This window comes from Bufo bufo, chromosome 8, assembly GCF_905171765.1.
Source record: "Bufo bufo chromosome 8, aBufBuf1.1, whole genome shotgun sequence".
Lineage (NCBI taxonomy): Eukaryota > Metazoa > Chordata > Amphibia > Anura > Bufonidae > Bufo > Bufo bufo.
Window position 1 is genome coordinate 115,426,271 of NC_053396.1, and position 15,874 is coordinate 115,442,144.

General features: G+C 39.3%; 1 protein-coding gene across 2 annotated transcripts in view; it reads left to right on the plus strand.

Moving 5' to 3' along the window:
- GRIA3 (glutamate ionotropic receptor AMPA type subunit 3) overlaps positions 1–15,874 on the plus strand; it is a 382,312-nt gene that overhangs the window by 207,625 nt on the left and 158,813 nt on the right. For both annotated transcript variants that reach the window (XM_040405082.1, XM_040405083.1), the window contains exon 4: positions 14,061–14,248. In XM_040405082.1, coding sequence (XP_040261016.1) covers positions 14,061–14,248 — 188 coding nt within the window. The remainder of the gene's footprint in view (positions 1–14,060; positions 14,249–15,874) is intronic.

The window sequence follows — 15,874 nt, forward strand, 5'->3', positions numbered from 1 at the left end:
GCATTAAAAGGGGAGTTTGGTCTGTCAATGTCTGTGATGCGGGCGTAACCCTTACACTACCTGATCGATACAACATCATACCTGATCGTATACACACACTGGATGTTTTAAAGCACGTTATTCCAAACAATTTAGGAATGTTAGTTGATTTATGCCCTTTATGGATTAAAACCCGACTCTGCGTCCACTACGTAATTTTCCATGGGAGTTTTGCCATAGATCCCCCTCCGGCATGCCACAGTCCAGGTGTTAGACCCCTTGAAACAACTTTCTCATCACTATTGTGGCCAGAAAGAGTCCCTGTGGGTTTTAAAATTCGCCTGTCTATTGAAGTCTATGGCGGTTCGCCCGGTTCGCCAGTTCGCGAACATTTGCGGAAGTTCGCGTTCGCTGTTCGCGAACTGAAAATTTTATGTTCGCGACATCACTAGTCCTGGCATGGTCTATTGGTTACAACAGTATATCACTCTTTCTGTCTCCATCTGTTATACAGACATCACAACAGAATTCTATCTAACATATGGACAAATCTCTCTGAAATATTTTGATATCCCTTAGTTTATACCCATTCTGCAATGAAAAGTGTACTTTTATAACAACTATGGATTTACAGTTTTTCTACCGAATTGTTCAGCATTATATGACTTATTTTCATTTCTAAAAATCCTATGGGTAGTGCTTCATTTCTGTTCCTTTTTTTCAGGGTTAGTCAATGTACCTAGCTTTCCTCAATTAGCTCACTATAAGTTGTCTAATGGGACTCTCAGGTAGTCTGAAATAAACCTACCAGATTCAGGCCATTTATAAAGTAGCTCTGCTTGTTTAGATTCACTACTTGTATGAGCACAAGCTCATCACAAAATGACCAGACAGTCATAATATAAACTACAACTCCCAACAATCAATATACAACAACTTAAATCAGACACACAATCAAATCCCACAATGGTGCGCTGAAGGGGTAAGCCAAAGGATATGCCATAGATGTCTGATAGATGTGTGACCTACTTCTGGGAACTCTACTTGTCTCCAGAAGGGGAGTCCTTCAATCCCTAACCTGCTGTACTGTTGGCTACTATATCAAGGTGGAGACTGAATGGAGATCTCAGCTATTTCCACAATTCCCACAGAAGGGAATGGAGAGAACTGTAGAAATGTTAAAAAAAAAAAAAAAAAAACTCAGCATGGTACTAAATTCTATAGTTGTTCAATACGGTTGTGTGTATAAAACTATATTCAAAAATGCAAAAAAGTGCCAAAGATACAAAATTATAAATATTTACATGGATGCACTGTTACATAGATTGGTTTGTGTATCATCTCACATTAAAAGAACCTGTCCTTCAGAAACAGCCATTACCTGACTGTGGTCGCTGTCAATGCTGCTAGTATTAATTGATGAATAGTGTTGATCGTGAATATTCTAATAGCAAACTTTTATTGCGAATATTGACACTTTGAGAATTTGTAGATATCTAGAATATAGTGCTATTTCTGCTTCTTGCTTGTGGGCCAAGTTAAAGGGTGCATTTTTAGCGCAAATTTTCCGATTGCCGATTTTTGCAATCAAGAAAATAATGACTGGAGATTACGAATTCTCAAATTTGCAAATATATAACTTATATTTACCCAAATATTTGTAAAATATTGCAAATTCAAATATTCCCCCTGCAGCTCATCACTGATGCTAAGAGCATCAGATCATTATGTACCTGGCCATCGGCCATGAGGAGGGCTTGAGCAGCCCCCTCGGTCTGTAGGGTCTATGGCCAGTCCACCCCTGAGCTAAAAATACCAGCACCAATTGGTCAGAACTGAATCAAAATATTTTTTTGAGTTGTAGCTACAGCAGACTAATGGTGGCTGCAATTTTTGAAGAATGTGACAAGTTCTCCTTAAAGTGTCCCTGTACTTTGAAAAAATACCTTTTGATAAGTCATTGCAGCATATTATCGGTTTTGATTGGTAGGGGGTCAAGTACTGAGACGATCATCATCTGTAGAACAAGGATGGAAGTACTCTCACTGCAGAGGATGGAATCAAAATGGGTTGATAGGCTTTCTATTCAGCCTGTCTCCTGCAGCACTCTACATATGTGAGTGGTTTTCTCTTCTCACTCTAGAGAGGGTCTCAGCACTCTGACCTTCAGTGGCCAAAACCTTTGATGTGTCCCTATGACAAATCAAGCATTTTTTCAAAATACAGACAAATGAGCAAAATATTTACATGACATTCTTTTAAACTGGTGGCGATGGTAGCTAGATTTATGGGTAGGCTCAATATAAAATGTTTTCCCAACCTCAATTATTGAGGATAGCTTTCAATAGGATTTCTGTAGAGTTTAATAATGTACTAGTTATTGCTGCACATTTACCTTGTTTTTCTGTAGAGTTGTCATAAAAATCATTGGAAATAAATAGTTAAAGTTGGGGAAGCATTGATCTGTGATGGTGTCTGACATTATTCTCCAGAGATGGTTCCTCTGCAGTAGTTTCTTCTCTGTAGAGAAGCACTTTGATGCTTTTCTTGCCATATCTTTCCCCTGGAGTATAGCGGTTTGTAGAAGCAAACATAAAAAGGCATTGTATTTTTGAAGGACCTTTTGGAAGACCTGCAGGAATACAATGTAATAGAAGAATCTGATGTTAAAAAGAAAGATTTGTGATTGGGAAAGAACAGGAAAAAACTGTAATAGTGAGGATTCTATACACCATATACATGATCAGTAAGACAAGAAAATCATGCATGGCTTTTGTAAACTTTTTAAAGGAAAATGTTCTTTAAGTCAAAATTATTCTTGACATGTTTAAATTTGGGTATTGGGCTTTCTATTTGAATCTAATCGCAGTATGTAAAGCTTAAAGAGCTATTCCCATCTCAAACATTGATGGCATATCGCTAGCATATGCCAGCAATGTCAAATGGGTAAGGGTCCCACCCCTGGCATGCTGTCCATTCACTGCTATGGGAGAGCTGAAAATAGTCATGGGAGTGCGCTCAGCTATTTTTGGAAGTGAATTGAGAGGACACCGTGTATGCACAGCCAACTCTCCATCCACCGCTATGAGACTGCTGGAAATAGCTGAGCCAGCTCTTGACTATTTTTGGAACTCTCGTAGTGGTAAATGACATAGAACCAGCACTTATCTGACAATGATGGCATATTCTAGCAATATGCCATCAATGTCTGAGATGGGAATACCCCTTTGAAGGGGTATTCCAGTTTTACAATTTTTCAGCATCAATTGACAGGAAACAACGCTTACAAAAGTGATTGTTTATCTGTAATACCCTGCACTCTTCCTACACTTCACCTCAGTCATGTGAAATTTTTCACTGAGTTGGTTCTCTATCCCAATAATGTCACATCGACATCAGACTTGTAAGGCTCTAACCAGTTAATATAACATCATTAATGACCTTGCCTCTGAGAGTGGTGTTTTGCTCATTCTTCTGGCTTCTGCCCTGTAGACATGATGTCAGCAATTATGCTGGTGCCTTAGGATGGGGTTTTTCCAACAGGGCTTCAAGCAGACTTAGATCTACAGAATAATGTTCGAGCTGGGAGGGGAAGGAGAGGTAAAGAGCTGATGCAACAGACGCTCCCTGTGAGTCTTGTGCCAGAATATAAAAGATCACAGTTGAGAAGTCAAAATGCTGGAATAATTATATGTGAGTGTAACTGGAAAACCCCTTTAAATTGTCAGTAGCTATATCTGGTTTTTTTTTAAAACCCCACAGAGAGCACATTATTTAAATGTAGGTTAAAATAAAATGGAGGCATTATTCATAACATCCAAGATTTAGAAGATAGCTGTAATTTTCTAGTAGAAAACATGAAACCATACTGGTTGTTATCTATATGTAATAGGTAGTGTTGAGCAAAGCGTTCAAAGCGGAATTCGGTCTGAAATTTAGGAAAACTTCGATACGCAGTAAATCCAAATTTCTTCGCACTTCGTTGTAACAAATTAATTTGTCCTAAAATGGCTGCTGCAAATGTTACAAAGTGAAATTAAGAAGAATGCGAGAGCACCCATAGTGCTGTGCAGCCAGCCAATCTGCCGATAGCCGTCCCCTGTGATGTCACAGCCCTATAAAACTCTCATCCCACGCGGTCTTCACCAATGTTTTGTGAGCTCAGCATAGGGAGAGACGTGGCAAGCACTCATGTTCTAGGGACAGTGTTGCTGAAAATGATTAATAGAAGAATATTGGAGAGCGGGGGTGCAGGGAAACTGCAAGGAGACATTCAGAGTCAGTTTTATTTATTTATTCCTACATTTACTTATTCCTACATCGGTCGTAAATGTAATTCAATATCAACAAGATGGAAACCTTTATTACTCCAGTGTTAGCAGGCTAACCAATACCATCCAGTCTGCACCCTTTAGGGGGGCCAAGTCTTAATGATGACCATCCTCATCGTTTGCTGGCTTTACTCCCTCCAAATCATCCTTCAAAGTTTCCATGCCCTAGAAAAGTCAGCAAGATGCAGAGAGAGGAAGAGCTGGATGTTCCTGATGACATATTCTCATCGATATTAGATGATGTGGAAAAGGAGGAAAAGCAGATGACAAAAGAAGGGGACCCACCTGTAGGGTAGGAGAGTGCTGGAGTTGGAGAAGTGGGTATGCCAGAGCTGATTAATATTCTGTGTTTACTGACAAATAACCAGCAGGAGATTTCATGCAAGAACAGCAATAATATGCATATTGTACGTCCATCTAACAAACCAAACCCCATACTAGCAACAGCCCCTGTTTAAAGGTGCATTAAAGGTGCCGCACGGCCATTAACAATGAAGAAGGACTATACAATGTGGCCGACCTCTTCATAACTTCAGTGGAACCTCTGCCAGGTCTAAATGTAAGACAGCTTCCTAGCTGTCTTACATTTAGACCTTTTTCTACGCCCTTCCCTGCCGGCTCATCCCCCTACCCGCCCACGCCATGCCCACAATTTTTGACCTGACATGAGCAGAGAAAAGTCGCAGAATTGAACTAACCATTACACCGCAAGTAGGCGTATTTCAGCTTAATAAATTACCCCCAAAGTTTTCATTATTGGTCTACATTAGGACTATAATGCCATGTATAGGTGTGATTACCTGTAGCTCTGGTTGCTTTTTTATATGGCTGTCATGGTGGGGGTGGGGATGCGTGCAGCCCTGAACTCCACCCACACCTCTGTCCCTGCCTACTTGCACGGCCCATCCTAACCGACGGCGTATAACCGGACGGCAGTCCCTAGCTTGCGTACATGCAGGGGCCTAAAGAACAATAAAAGTAGTGACAGGCAGGCACATAAACACTGAAGGAGTGAACCCAGAGGCGGAAGATAACAACGGCATTAAGGGAAGAAACAAAGCAAGGTCGATACGAACCAGGTCAGAAGCCAAAAAGTCACGCCAGTACAAGGGGGAAAATACCAAGTCGAGGTAAAAAACAGAAGTTCAATGTACATATAACGCTAGTAAGAGTAAATAGACCAATCACAGGCAACCTGTGGCCAGAAGGTTACCTGTTTAAATACCCCTGGCAGATGAGTCACGTGACTCATGTCCTGCCCCTCACTATTCCCGAGCGCCGATTCATTGTTATCGGCGCTCAGTTCTCCTCCTGCTCGTTGCCTAGGGGATGGAGGACGCCGGCCATTCTGAGGAAGCGTTCGCGGCCGGGTCCTCCCCACCCCACCGTCACCATGGAGACGAGGCCGCAGGCCACGTCCTCGCTTCTCACCAGCGGGATGCCGGTGGCGCTACATGGAGAACGCGCACCGCTGGCTCCCCCTTACAATGGCACTTTTAATATAGCAGGCTTATGGTGTAAGTTCAACATTTTTATTTTATAGCATATGTAATTGCTTTTATTTCTTGAGTTGTAACATAGTGCAGAATATTGTTTCAAAAAGTTGTCTCAATATTTACTTAAGTGAAGAAATGATTCAGATTTTTGAAGCAATCCATTGCTTTGAGTGACTTTTTTCAATTAACTGGTAACTGAAGTTTCCAATAGCACAATACACTCCATTTTATTACTATTGTGTTAAATGGGTTTTCTGACCTTTGAAAAAATACAAAAGGCAGAAAATGTTATAACAAAAAATACTATTACTCCCCTCTCAGATCCCTGGTTGATCCAGTGAAGAAGTTCTCCTAGTCTTTTATAAACATATACTGTCATGTGCCATACTACTGGCATCACCACTCAGTGAAGGGAGCCATAATAGAAGTGGTACAGCCAGTGACCACTAAGGTCACTTATTGGCTGCATTGGTCATGTGCCAGATGCTTGTAGACAAAGAACGGGGGCACCATCGGAGCCTATGCACTCGATTGGCATGGGATTGGGGGACTAGCATTGTTTTTGCATTTTTCTAAGGTTTAAAAAATACCCTTTAATTCACTTTTATTTTTTTCTTTTGTATTGGGTTTGTTTTTTGGAAGCTGTAGGATTAATTTACAATTTCCATAAAGTTATGGTTCTACAATAAAGTAAGATAATAAAGCAAGAGATATAGACATGTTAAAATACTGAATGATATTATTCTTGCAAGATGATCTATAGAGACAAGTTTGGAACTACATGGCAGTAAATTGGTCAGTACTTGTTAGCCAAAACCTACAGAGAAAAACTATAATGGAAAGATTTTATCTCATTAATTTAAAAGGGAATCAAAGAAGAGTGAGCAAGAAAATTGTTACTTAATGCATTCCAAGTATGTATGAACTTTTTCAAAAAGATACATTCTGCTGTGGTACTCTGGATAAAAGTACTTCAATCTATTCTCTGTATTCGCCATTCTTAATTGTCAATTTTACTTCATTGAACAAGAGTAGAACAGACATATAGAGAAAGAATTTTTACAAAGTATGCTGATATATCTAGTATTTCCTTTAAACAGACATTGACTAAAGGTTCAGCAAAATAAGTTGTTTATGAGTTGGTCTTGGTTGCATGCATTTCAAACCATACGTATTTGTAGTGCATAATAACATATTAAACTTTGTAATATATTCCATTAAAGAAAGTGTCATCTTCCTAAAATGGCACTGTGGTGGCACAGTGACTCTGTGTACCGCAATGTAGCCTTTGTGTACATAGTTCTGCTGAGGCCATACAGAGAATGAAGTTAGAGTTCCTTAATCCCTGAAACCACATGCTGGTAGGTGACGTTGACAACAAGGTACTGTTCAGAAGAACGGGCAACAAACAGACTTAAACTAGGTTGTGATTAACCCGTCTCTTTATTGAAAATGATGCAGTAAACAGATTTAAATTGTAAGAACTGTAACAGGCTGACGTAACTTTTATATTCATATGGTACACAATTGTAATCAGGATAATATAATGCTTGAATAGTCTCTGCCGCTCCGTAATCACGAATTATTGAGCTGAGGACAACTTCAGAACAATATTCTGCATACAAAGATGACCTTTTCTAGAATAGTTTGTCCTAGTAATGTGACTTATCTGTGTCCTCTTTAGTTTGTACAATCCTGGGGTTCCTTAAATGGATTTTCTGAGATCCTGATATTGATGACCTATCCATAGGATAGGTCATCAATGTCAGATTGATGGGATCCAACACAAGGGACCAACTCCAATCAACTGTTTGAGGAGGTCGTGGCCCTCTGGTGAGTGCAGCATCCTCTTCACAGCTTCCCAAGCACAGCTCTGTCCATCGGATAGCAGCTGTGCTTGGTATTGCAGCTCAGCCCCATTCACTTGAGTGGGACTGAGCTACACCTAGGCTATATAACCAATAAACATGGCCTAGGAAGAGTCTGTAGAACTCAAGGTAGCACTGTGGCCTCTTCAAACAGCTGACCCCCGCCAATCTGATATTGATTACCTATCCTTAGGAAAGGTCATCAATATCAAAATCTCAGAGAACTTCTTTAAGCTCCAATCTCCACAAGGTGCTCCAGTGTCCTGCTAATTCTGCCTATACTTTGCACCAGGATCAAAAGATTGTGGCTTCTCCTCTCATGGCTCCGGGTCTCTACTTTGACTGAGCCACATACTGACTGTGCACACACTAGAGCAGTATTACATGCCCACTTCCTTTTGGGGCTGAATCTCCTTTACATGGCCATCCTGCCCAAGGATCTGATTCTTCTGATGGAGTTAGATGTTACAGCAGCATCTCTGTATGTTACAATCTCATGCACAACACAAAATATAGTCTTAATATGGTTATGGTTCACCTACCAGAGGCATATATTTGGCACTGATGGTTTCTCACATGCTGGCGCAGTGGTCTAAGCTGTCAAGCAGAATTTTTAATTTACTGCTATATAATGACCTAGCTCTAAATAAAACAGCAAGCCTATTCTGGCCACAAACATGAGTTAGAAGAATTACATTTTAGGAAGAGTGAAGGGATTCTATGCAGAACCATTAAGGGCCTCTGCAATTAAAGCTTCCAAGTATTAGTGAAAATAATAGTAAGTGCATAATGATAAAAACACAAAAAATCATTATAGTGGAAAATAGAGAACGAAGAGTTAGATGCATATTTAATTTGTGAAAAACAGTAAGTGATGTACAAATTACACAGCAGATGGTGCAGGTGCTGAATGGTACTGAAACAGATGTCTCTGTCAAACGCAAATGTACTGTATATTGGTGGTGATTGCAAAATAAAACATTTTCCATATCTAGTGTTAATTACCCAAAATGTTACCTTTGCATTCAAGTGTGCGGCAAATCTGCAGGGAAGTACTTAGTAATGGCATTCCTTGTGACCCATAGCTTCTGTTAATCGATACCTCTTCTGTAAACCCATTTAATAGCACATTTAATGAATGGGATAATATATTCAGAACAAGAGGTTGAAGGTTTCCCTCTAAGTTTACAAAACTAAGTTACAAAATGTAAAGATTAATTAGCAGTAGTCCAGAAGTAGTAGTACAAAACTATGGGGGAAGACTTATCATAGACTGGCTTTTAATGCCAGTCTGTGATCTTCCCTGCACTACTGGAAGATGTGCTTAATTTATGGCGAGGTACACGCCTTGATATATATTATGCACATCGGCTGGCAGTATATGCTCCTAATTCTAATCATATAGCAGAAGACTGGTGTAAAAGTGCCCCATTAAAGTGGCTAGCGTGGCGTAGAAACACCACTTGCAACAAAATTTTGATGCAATGGCAAGTCCCAAACGCAGTGTTTGCAACTTTTTTTTGGCCAAAAACATGGAATAATAAATCGCCCCCTATGACTTCATCTCAACCAGTCAGGTCTAGGGAAATTTTTCAATTTTAAGCACAAGATGCAGTTTAGCCAACATTTTTAATTGTAGGAATATCAGTTTGATTTTTTGGTGGTTATTTGGTGACCAATGTGGACTTTAGATAATTTTTATACGCAATGGGGCTGATTTTTTTTTACTAAAAATATACCAGAATTCAGGCTTAAATTAAGCAAGAAATGAGTATCTCCGATATCTTTTATGCCTTGTTTGATAAGTGAGCATGACTTAACAAATAAGCCAATATGTAATGTAAAGTTAGAGTAAAGAGTCTAGCAATGTGCCAAAATTATCCTTCAGCCTGAACCACTATAATACAGCCAGTACCAGGCCGCGATGCCCTGGTTATCTGTGCTTTTTAGGCAGAGGGAAGGTGCACCCTTTGCCCTCTGACCAGAGCCCCTCCTGTAAAATCATGGGGCTCCCAGGTTAGTCATAGTGAGTTACCTGCGAACCCAAGCCTGAGGCATGGCTTCACAGACAGTCTGTCAGAATCCAATACACTGCAATAGTATTTTATTGCAATGACTCTGATCCCGATCATTAAACCCCTCAGATGCCCTGGTCATCTGTGCAGTTGGACGTAGGGAGGGTGCTCCCTCTGCCCTCTGACCAGAGCCCCTGAGGTGATGTCATGGGGCTCCTAGGTAAGTCATATTGAGTTGCCTGTGAACCCAAGCCCGAGGCATAACTTCACAGGCAGTCTGTCAGAATCCCATATATTGCAATAGCATTTTATTGCAATATATTATATAAGCAATCAGAAGATTGCATGTACATGTCCACTAAGGGGAATAAAATGAATAGTAAAAAAAAAACACACACACACACAAAAAAATAGACATAATATGTATTGCCATGTCCAAAAATATCCAAACTAATAATCTGTAAAAATATTTTTCCTGTATGTTGAATGCCTTAAGGGGAAAAAAATTTAATTATGTGATTCGACATTTTTTTGGTCACTTTTCCCCTACTAAAAAATGAAATAACAAGTGATCAAGAAGTCATAGGTACCCCATTGGTACATACAACTATAGTTTTCATTTGCACTAAAGAAAACTAGAGCTCATCCTACAAAAAAAAAAAACAAGCCCCACACAGATCTATAGAAAAAAACATAAAAAAGCAATGGCGATGCAAACAAAATAATTTTTTCAAGTTTTTTTTTCTAAGTAGTAAAACATAATAAAAACAATATGTTTGGTATAATCGTAACCGTACTGACCCACAGATTAAGATCTGCATGTCCCTTTTAGAAAGTAATGAACACCATAGAAACAAAACCCGAAAAACCATGGCAGAAATTCATTTTTCTTTCATTTCACCAAATAATTTTTGCTCATTTTCATTATAAGAAATATTTTCAGGCATTTGAGTCTAGACTAGCACGCTGCACTAGTGAGAGGGTTTTATACATTTTCTATGTTCTACTTTCATGTTATTTTTTTTTCAATTTTATTTTACCAAAGAACCCATTAAAGGCAATAAAAGTAAAAAGAGGCTAGATAGATACCGTAGATAGATAGATAGATTTTGGGGGTCATTTATCAAACAGAAATACGCTTAAATTAGGTGTATTTCTGGCACAGATTGTGGCGCAAAGATCCTTTGCACCACAATCTGCAACTTCTCCCTGCTCACACCAGGTCTAAAAAAGGTGTGGTGTGGGTAGGGAAGAGGACTCATTTACCACTTTCTACTCCTGTTCGAGTCGTAGAAAATGGTCTAAATGTAAGACAGCTAGGAAGCTGTCTTATATATAGAAGTGGCCGGCGCCTCTTCATAACTCCGGTGGATCCACCGCCAGGTGTAGGGGTTATTAAGACCAGCATCTAAAAAAACAGTCTTATTAAATGTGCCCCTTTGTTCTTAAAACTTTTATATACGTTTTTGACATCTTTAAAATATATGTTCATTTTATGCCTATTGTTACTTTCATTTCTCATTGTAAAAAACATCACAATGCTTCCTATTCATGAAAATTCCAAAATGTTAAGAATTGCAATTGGAAAACATACAGCTTCAGTACGTATGTGCAGATATTACCCATACACAATTATTTTCTCTATTGTTAGAAGCTCTACAACCCTTTCTGTGCAAGGTCATCGCTGTTGCACTAATCACTGATCCTATGCTATTCTCAGTTTATTGTGTTTGCTTTTGATTATGTCATAGCATGTAACAGCATTGGAGAGCATTCAAGATCTCACCTAACTTGGATTTTTCTCATTTAAAATGCTCACTTACAGTGCCTTGCAAAAGTATTCACCCACCTTGACTTTTTTCGTGTTTTGGTGCCTCACAGCCTGGAATTAACATGGGTTGTTTGAGGATTTGCATAATTTAATTTACAGAACATGCCCACAACTTTGAAGATGTTTTTTTTATTTTTTGATTGTGAAGCAAACAACAAATAGGACAAAATAACAGAAAAAGTAAATGTGCATAGCTATTCACCCCCCCTAAAATCAATACTTTGTAGAGCCACCTTTTGCGGCAATCACAGCTTCAAGTCACTTTGGATAAGTCTCTATGAGCTTGCCACATCTTACCACTGGGATTTATGCCTATTCCTCCTTGCAAAACTGCTCCAGCTCCTTCAAGTTGGATGGTTTGCGCTTGTGAGCAGCAATCTTTAAGTCTGACCACAGATTTACTTTTGTATTGAGATCTGAGCTTTGACTAGGCCATTCCAACACATTTACATGTTTCCCTTTAAACCACTCAAGTGTTGCTTTAGCAGTGTGTTTGGGGTCATGGTCCTGCTAGAAGGTAAACCTCCGTCCTAGCCTCAAATCACGCACAGAGTGGTACAGGTTTTGCTCAAGAATATCCCTGTATTTAGCACTATCCATCTTCAACTCTGACCAGTTTCCCAGTCCCGGCTGCTAAAAAACATCCCCACAGCATGATGCTGCCACCACCATGTTTCACTGTGGGGATGGTGTTTGTTACGGCATACAAGGAAATGCTCCAAACTCCGAACGGAACCTCACGAATAGCTGCTAGCAGACGAATAGGAAACGCACCCAAGCGGCTTATGCTCCTAGCAATCAGTCTCTAACACCATACAGTGAATCCCCCCAAGAACGAGACCAAGCTCAGAAAAAGAAGAATAGAGAAAGTTCCTGCTCCACAGGAGTCTTAGCTAGAAGTGTAAGGGAAGTCAATCAGGAGCAGTGGTGCACATAGCAGAGACGGCCACATAGAGATCAAAATGGATCCCTCCTTATTATGTTGGGTTTTACCACCAAGGACAGGAGTTTCTGGTATTTTTTATTCTTTTCACTGACTTCCCATGACCCTTATGGTGCCCAGTAACTTTAGTGAAAAGTTATTCAGAATGAACAATTTCAACAAGAAAGGAAGCACTTTGGGTCATTTGCTTCCAAAAAGTTATCGTTTTAAACAAGCACTGTCACCATAATTGACAACCATCATAATCTGGAAACAAGTCCGCTGCTGTTTATATTTTTGACTGATAGATATTGATGGTTGAGTGTTTATGATGCAACCTTCAGCAAACATTCAGTAAATGCCGTCCCTCAAAATGTGTAGTCAAGACCATTGTTCCTTCCTCGATTCTATAATCATTTGTGTGTGGACTACTGAAACGGCTATAACTGGCAAAAAAAACACTGACATATCTATAGGGAAAGTGGTCATGTCATTTGTATAACAATCATTCAACCCCACATCCTATTTCTGTCTAATATCACTGCCTTTAGGACAATTGACCACCCAAATGTTAATTAACGTAAAGGGAATCTGTCAGTGGCAAAAGCCATCCCAAGTACCTTCAAGTAGCCGGCAGTGAGTTTATAATGATTAATTTCTTACTGCATTCCGCGTTATTTTCCAGTCAGGCTTGAAATTAAGGCTTCAAGTCAAGGTAACCGCGCCCCTCGCCTGTGACTGACAGCGCTTGTGCCAGACAGCCGGCTGTCAGTCACAGGCGAAGGGGCTTGACTGCAAGCATGACTGGAAAATAGCGCAGATGGAGGATAAAAGAACGTTTTTCATCCTTCTGCCTGATCTGAATGCAGTAAGAAAATTATCATTAGAAACTCACTGCCGGCTACTTGAAGGTACTGCAGGCGGTTTGGGATGGCTTTTGCCACTGACAGGTTCTCTTTAACAGATCCTGTCGAGTGTAGAATCATGTGCAGGTTCTCGACACTAAACAGCAAAGGGGATCATGAAAGATATGCCCCCCCTTTCAATAGCTTTATAGCAGCAACATGGTCATGTCAATGGAACTTACACCCTGTAGAATATGCAAGCATAGAGCTCTGTATGACTTGCAGATTTTAGGATTTGTTTTACGGTATTGCTCATTATTAAATTTATTAATTGATTGGAAGTTCACTTTGCAAAATACTTTGCAGTCCTTAATCACATTGTCTTGAACTTTGATTGAACCTATAACAGCATCATACCAGTCCTGGATGTGCCGGTTTACTCAAAAAACTGATGTCTTTTATGAATCGAAAAGCAAAAATGTAAAAAATCTAGCTATTTAGTAATTTTCAGGTTGCTCATCTTTTTTTATCCTTAAAAACTTAGAACTTCTCACCATGTAAAGTCGGAGGAAATGCTCAATGTAGAAATATGTCCTGCCAGCGGGTATTATTGCAGTGTAATAAGCGGGTAGCAGGCCATAAAGAAGGGACTTGGTGTGCCTTCGTGATATATGCTCCTTGAAAACCATTTTGCAATAATGTTTTTTATTAGAAAGACCTCTTTTCATAATCTTAACAATAAAGAGACTGATTGTGTCATTTCTCTTCCTCAGGATTCTCTATTCTTCAGGCCATTATGGAGGCAGCGGTACAGAACAACTGGCAAGTGACAGCTAGATCAGTGGGGAATATAAAAGATGTTCAGGAATATAAACGCATCATAGAGGAAATGGACAGACGTCAGGAGAAAAGATTTGTAATTGACTGTGAAGTTGAACGAATAAACACAATTTTGGAACAGGTACACGTTTTTCAAAATTTTATCTATTTCTGAGTTCTACAGGAAAGTAGATGTTTAAATAATCCTTGTGCTAAAATGACTGTATTCCTCCATTCCGACCGCATTTTACAGTATATATTGTCTGTAAATACTACATTTTACTGGAGCCCAAGACAATTCTGAAAAGAAAATCAACACCTTATGAAAGGTCAAGTCATGTAATACTGGTCATGCTCCCTGATCATTCGAAGCTTTGCTTTGTAGAAGTCATTCTTAATACATTCCGTGTGTCTCTCTTTAGCGATTGCTTTACCATGCTAAACAAGAATTTAACCATGTTTTAACATTATATTAACATTGGCAATGTAATCTTATTATGTATGGAAAGCCTAAGCAGACAAATGAATTTCTAATGGAATTAAAGATATTCAGACAGTGGTAATTTTATTGTCCAAAATTCCAAGTTAGCGTAAAGGCTACTATTGGGTATAGTATTACCATAAAAATGCATCAAAATAATTATAAGGAGCATAATATAATTAAGTTCAAGCAAACACCTTGAAATGCTATAGAGTGAGGATCAACAAATGTGCACTCCACACGCTGAATTATTTCTCACTTTATCTTTTTAGCTGTTACAGCTTTATTCGATTCACACTGAATCTGAATTTCCTCACGTTTTGTAGTAACGAATCACATTTTTTTCCTAAAATGGCTGCTGCACATGTTAGGACATGGAGCAGGGAACTCTGGGAATAAGGGATCACCTACAATACTATGCATGCAGCCAATAAGCAGCCAGCCAGCCCTGTGATGTCACAGCCCTATAAATAGCCTCAGCCAACTTGGATTCGGCCATTTTCCAGTGTACTTAGTGCAGGGAGAGACGTCAGCAGGCGCTAGGGACAGTGCTAGGAAAGACTTGAAAACTTATATTTTGCTCAATACAAGTTCAGGGAAAGAGCATTAGAAGTGTAGGGAAAGGAAAGGGAGGAATTATTCCACAGTATTGAAGCAGAACTGGGTTCAATAGGGGAGTGTGCTGCCTGGGTAATAAGAGCAATCCTATTTCACCTTGCTGCACTGACTGCGGATCCAAATTGCCATTATACTGCTGCTCATTTCAGGTTTGCAATACCTCTGTAATTCTAGCAAACCATTCTTATTATTTGGGTCTTATTAGCCCTTGTGTGGTGCAGTTATATATTTATATATATGAGAACAAAAGTAACTGGGCACTCTCAGGATATCTGGACCATTTGAAATTTATTAACATATAATAGCATGAATAACTGTATTTATTGACAATGATAATGTAAAACTGTAATAAAAATACCTGTCCACTACACCATAATACACAATGTGCAGTACTCCAATATGACAAATACTACAATATAAAATACTAAAATTCAAGGAATACAATAGAATAAAAACTCGTATAAATATTCGGCAGATATGTGTATGGGAAAGTCAAATATTTAAAATTTGGCGATAATCCAATGTCCTTTATGTATGTCTCTTTCGATAAATGACAGGGATATCCGAAAAAAAGCAAAGTCCCAATGAGCAATCAAAGAACAAACTCAAGCCGCGTCCCGCTAATAGCATCCACCAGCAGCGTCCCACTGGAATAATAATGCAGTTTTT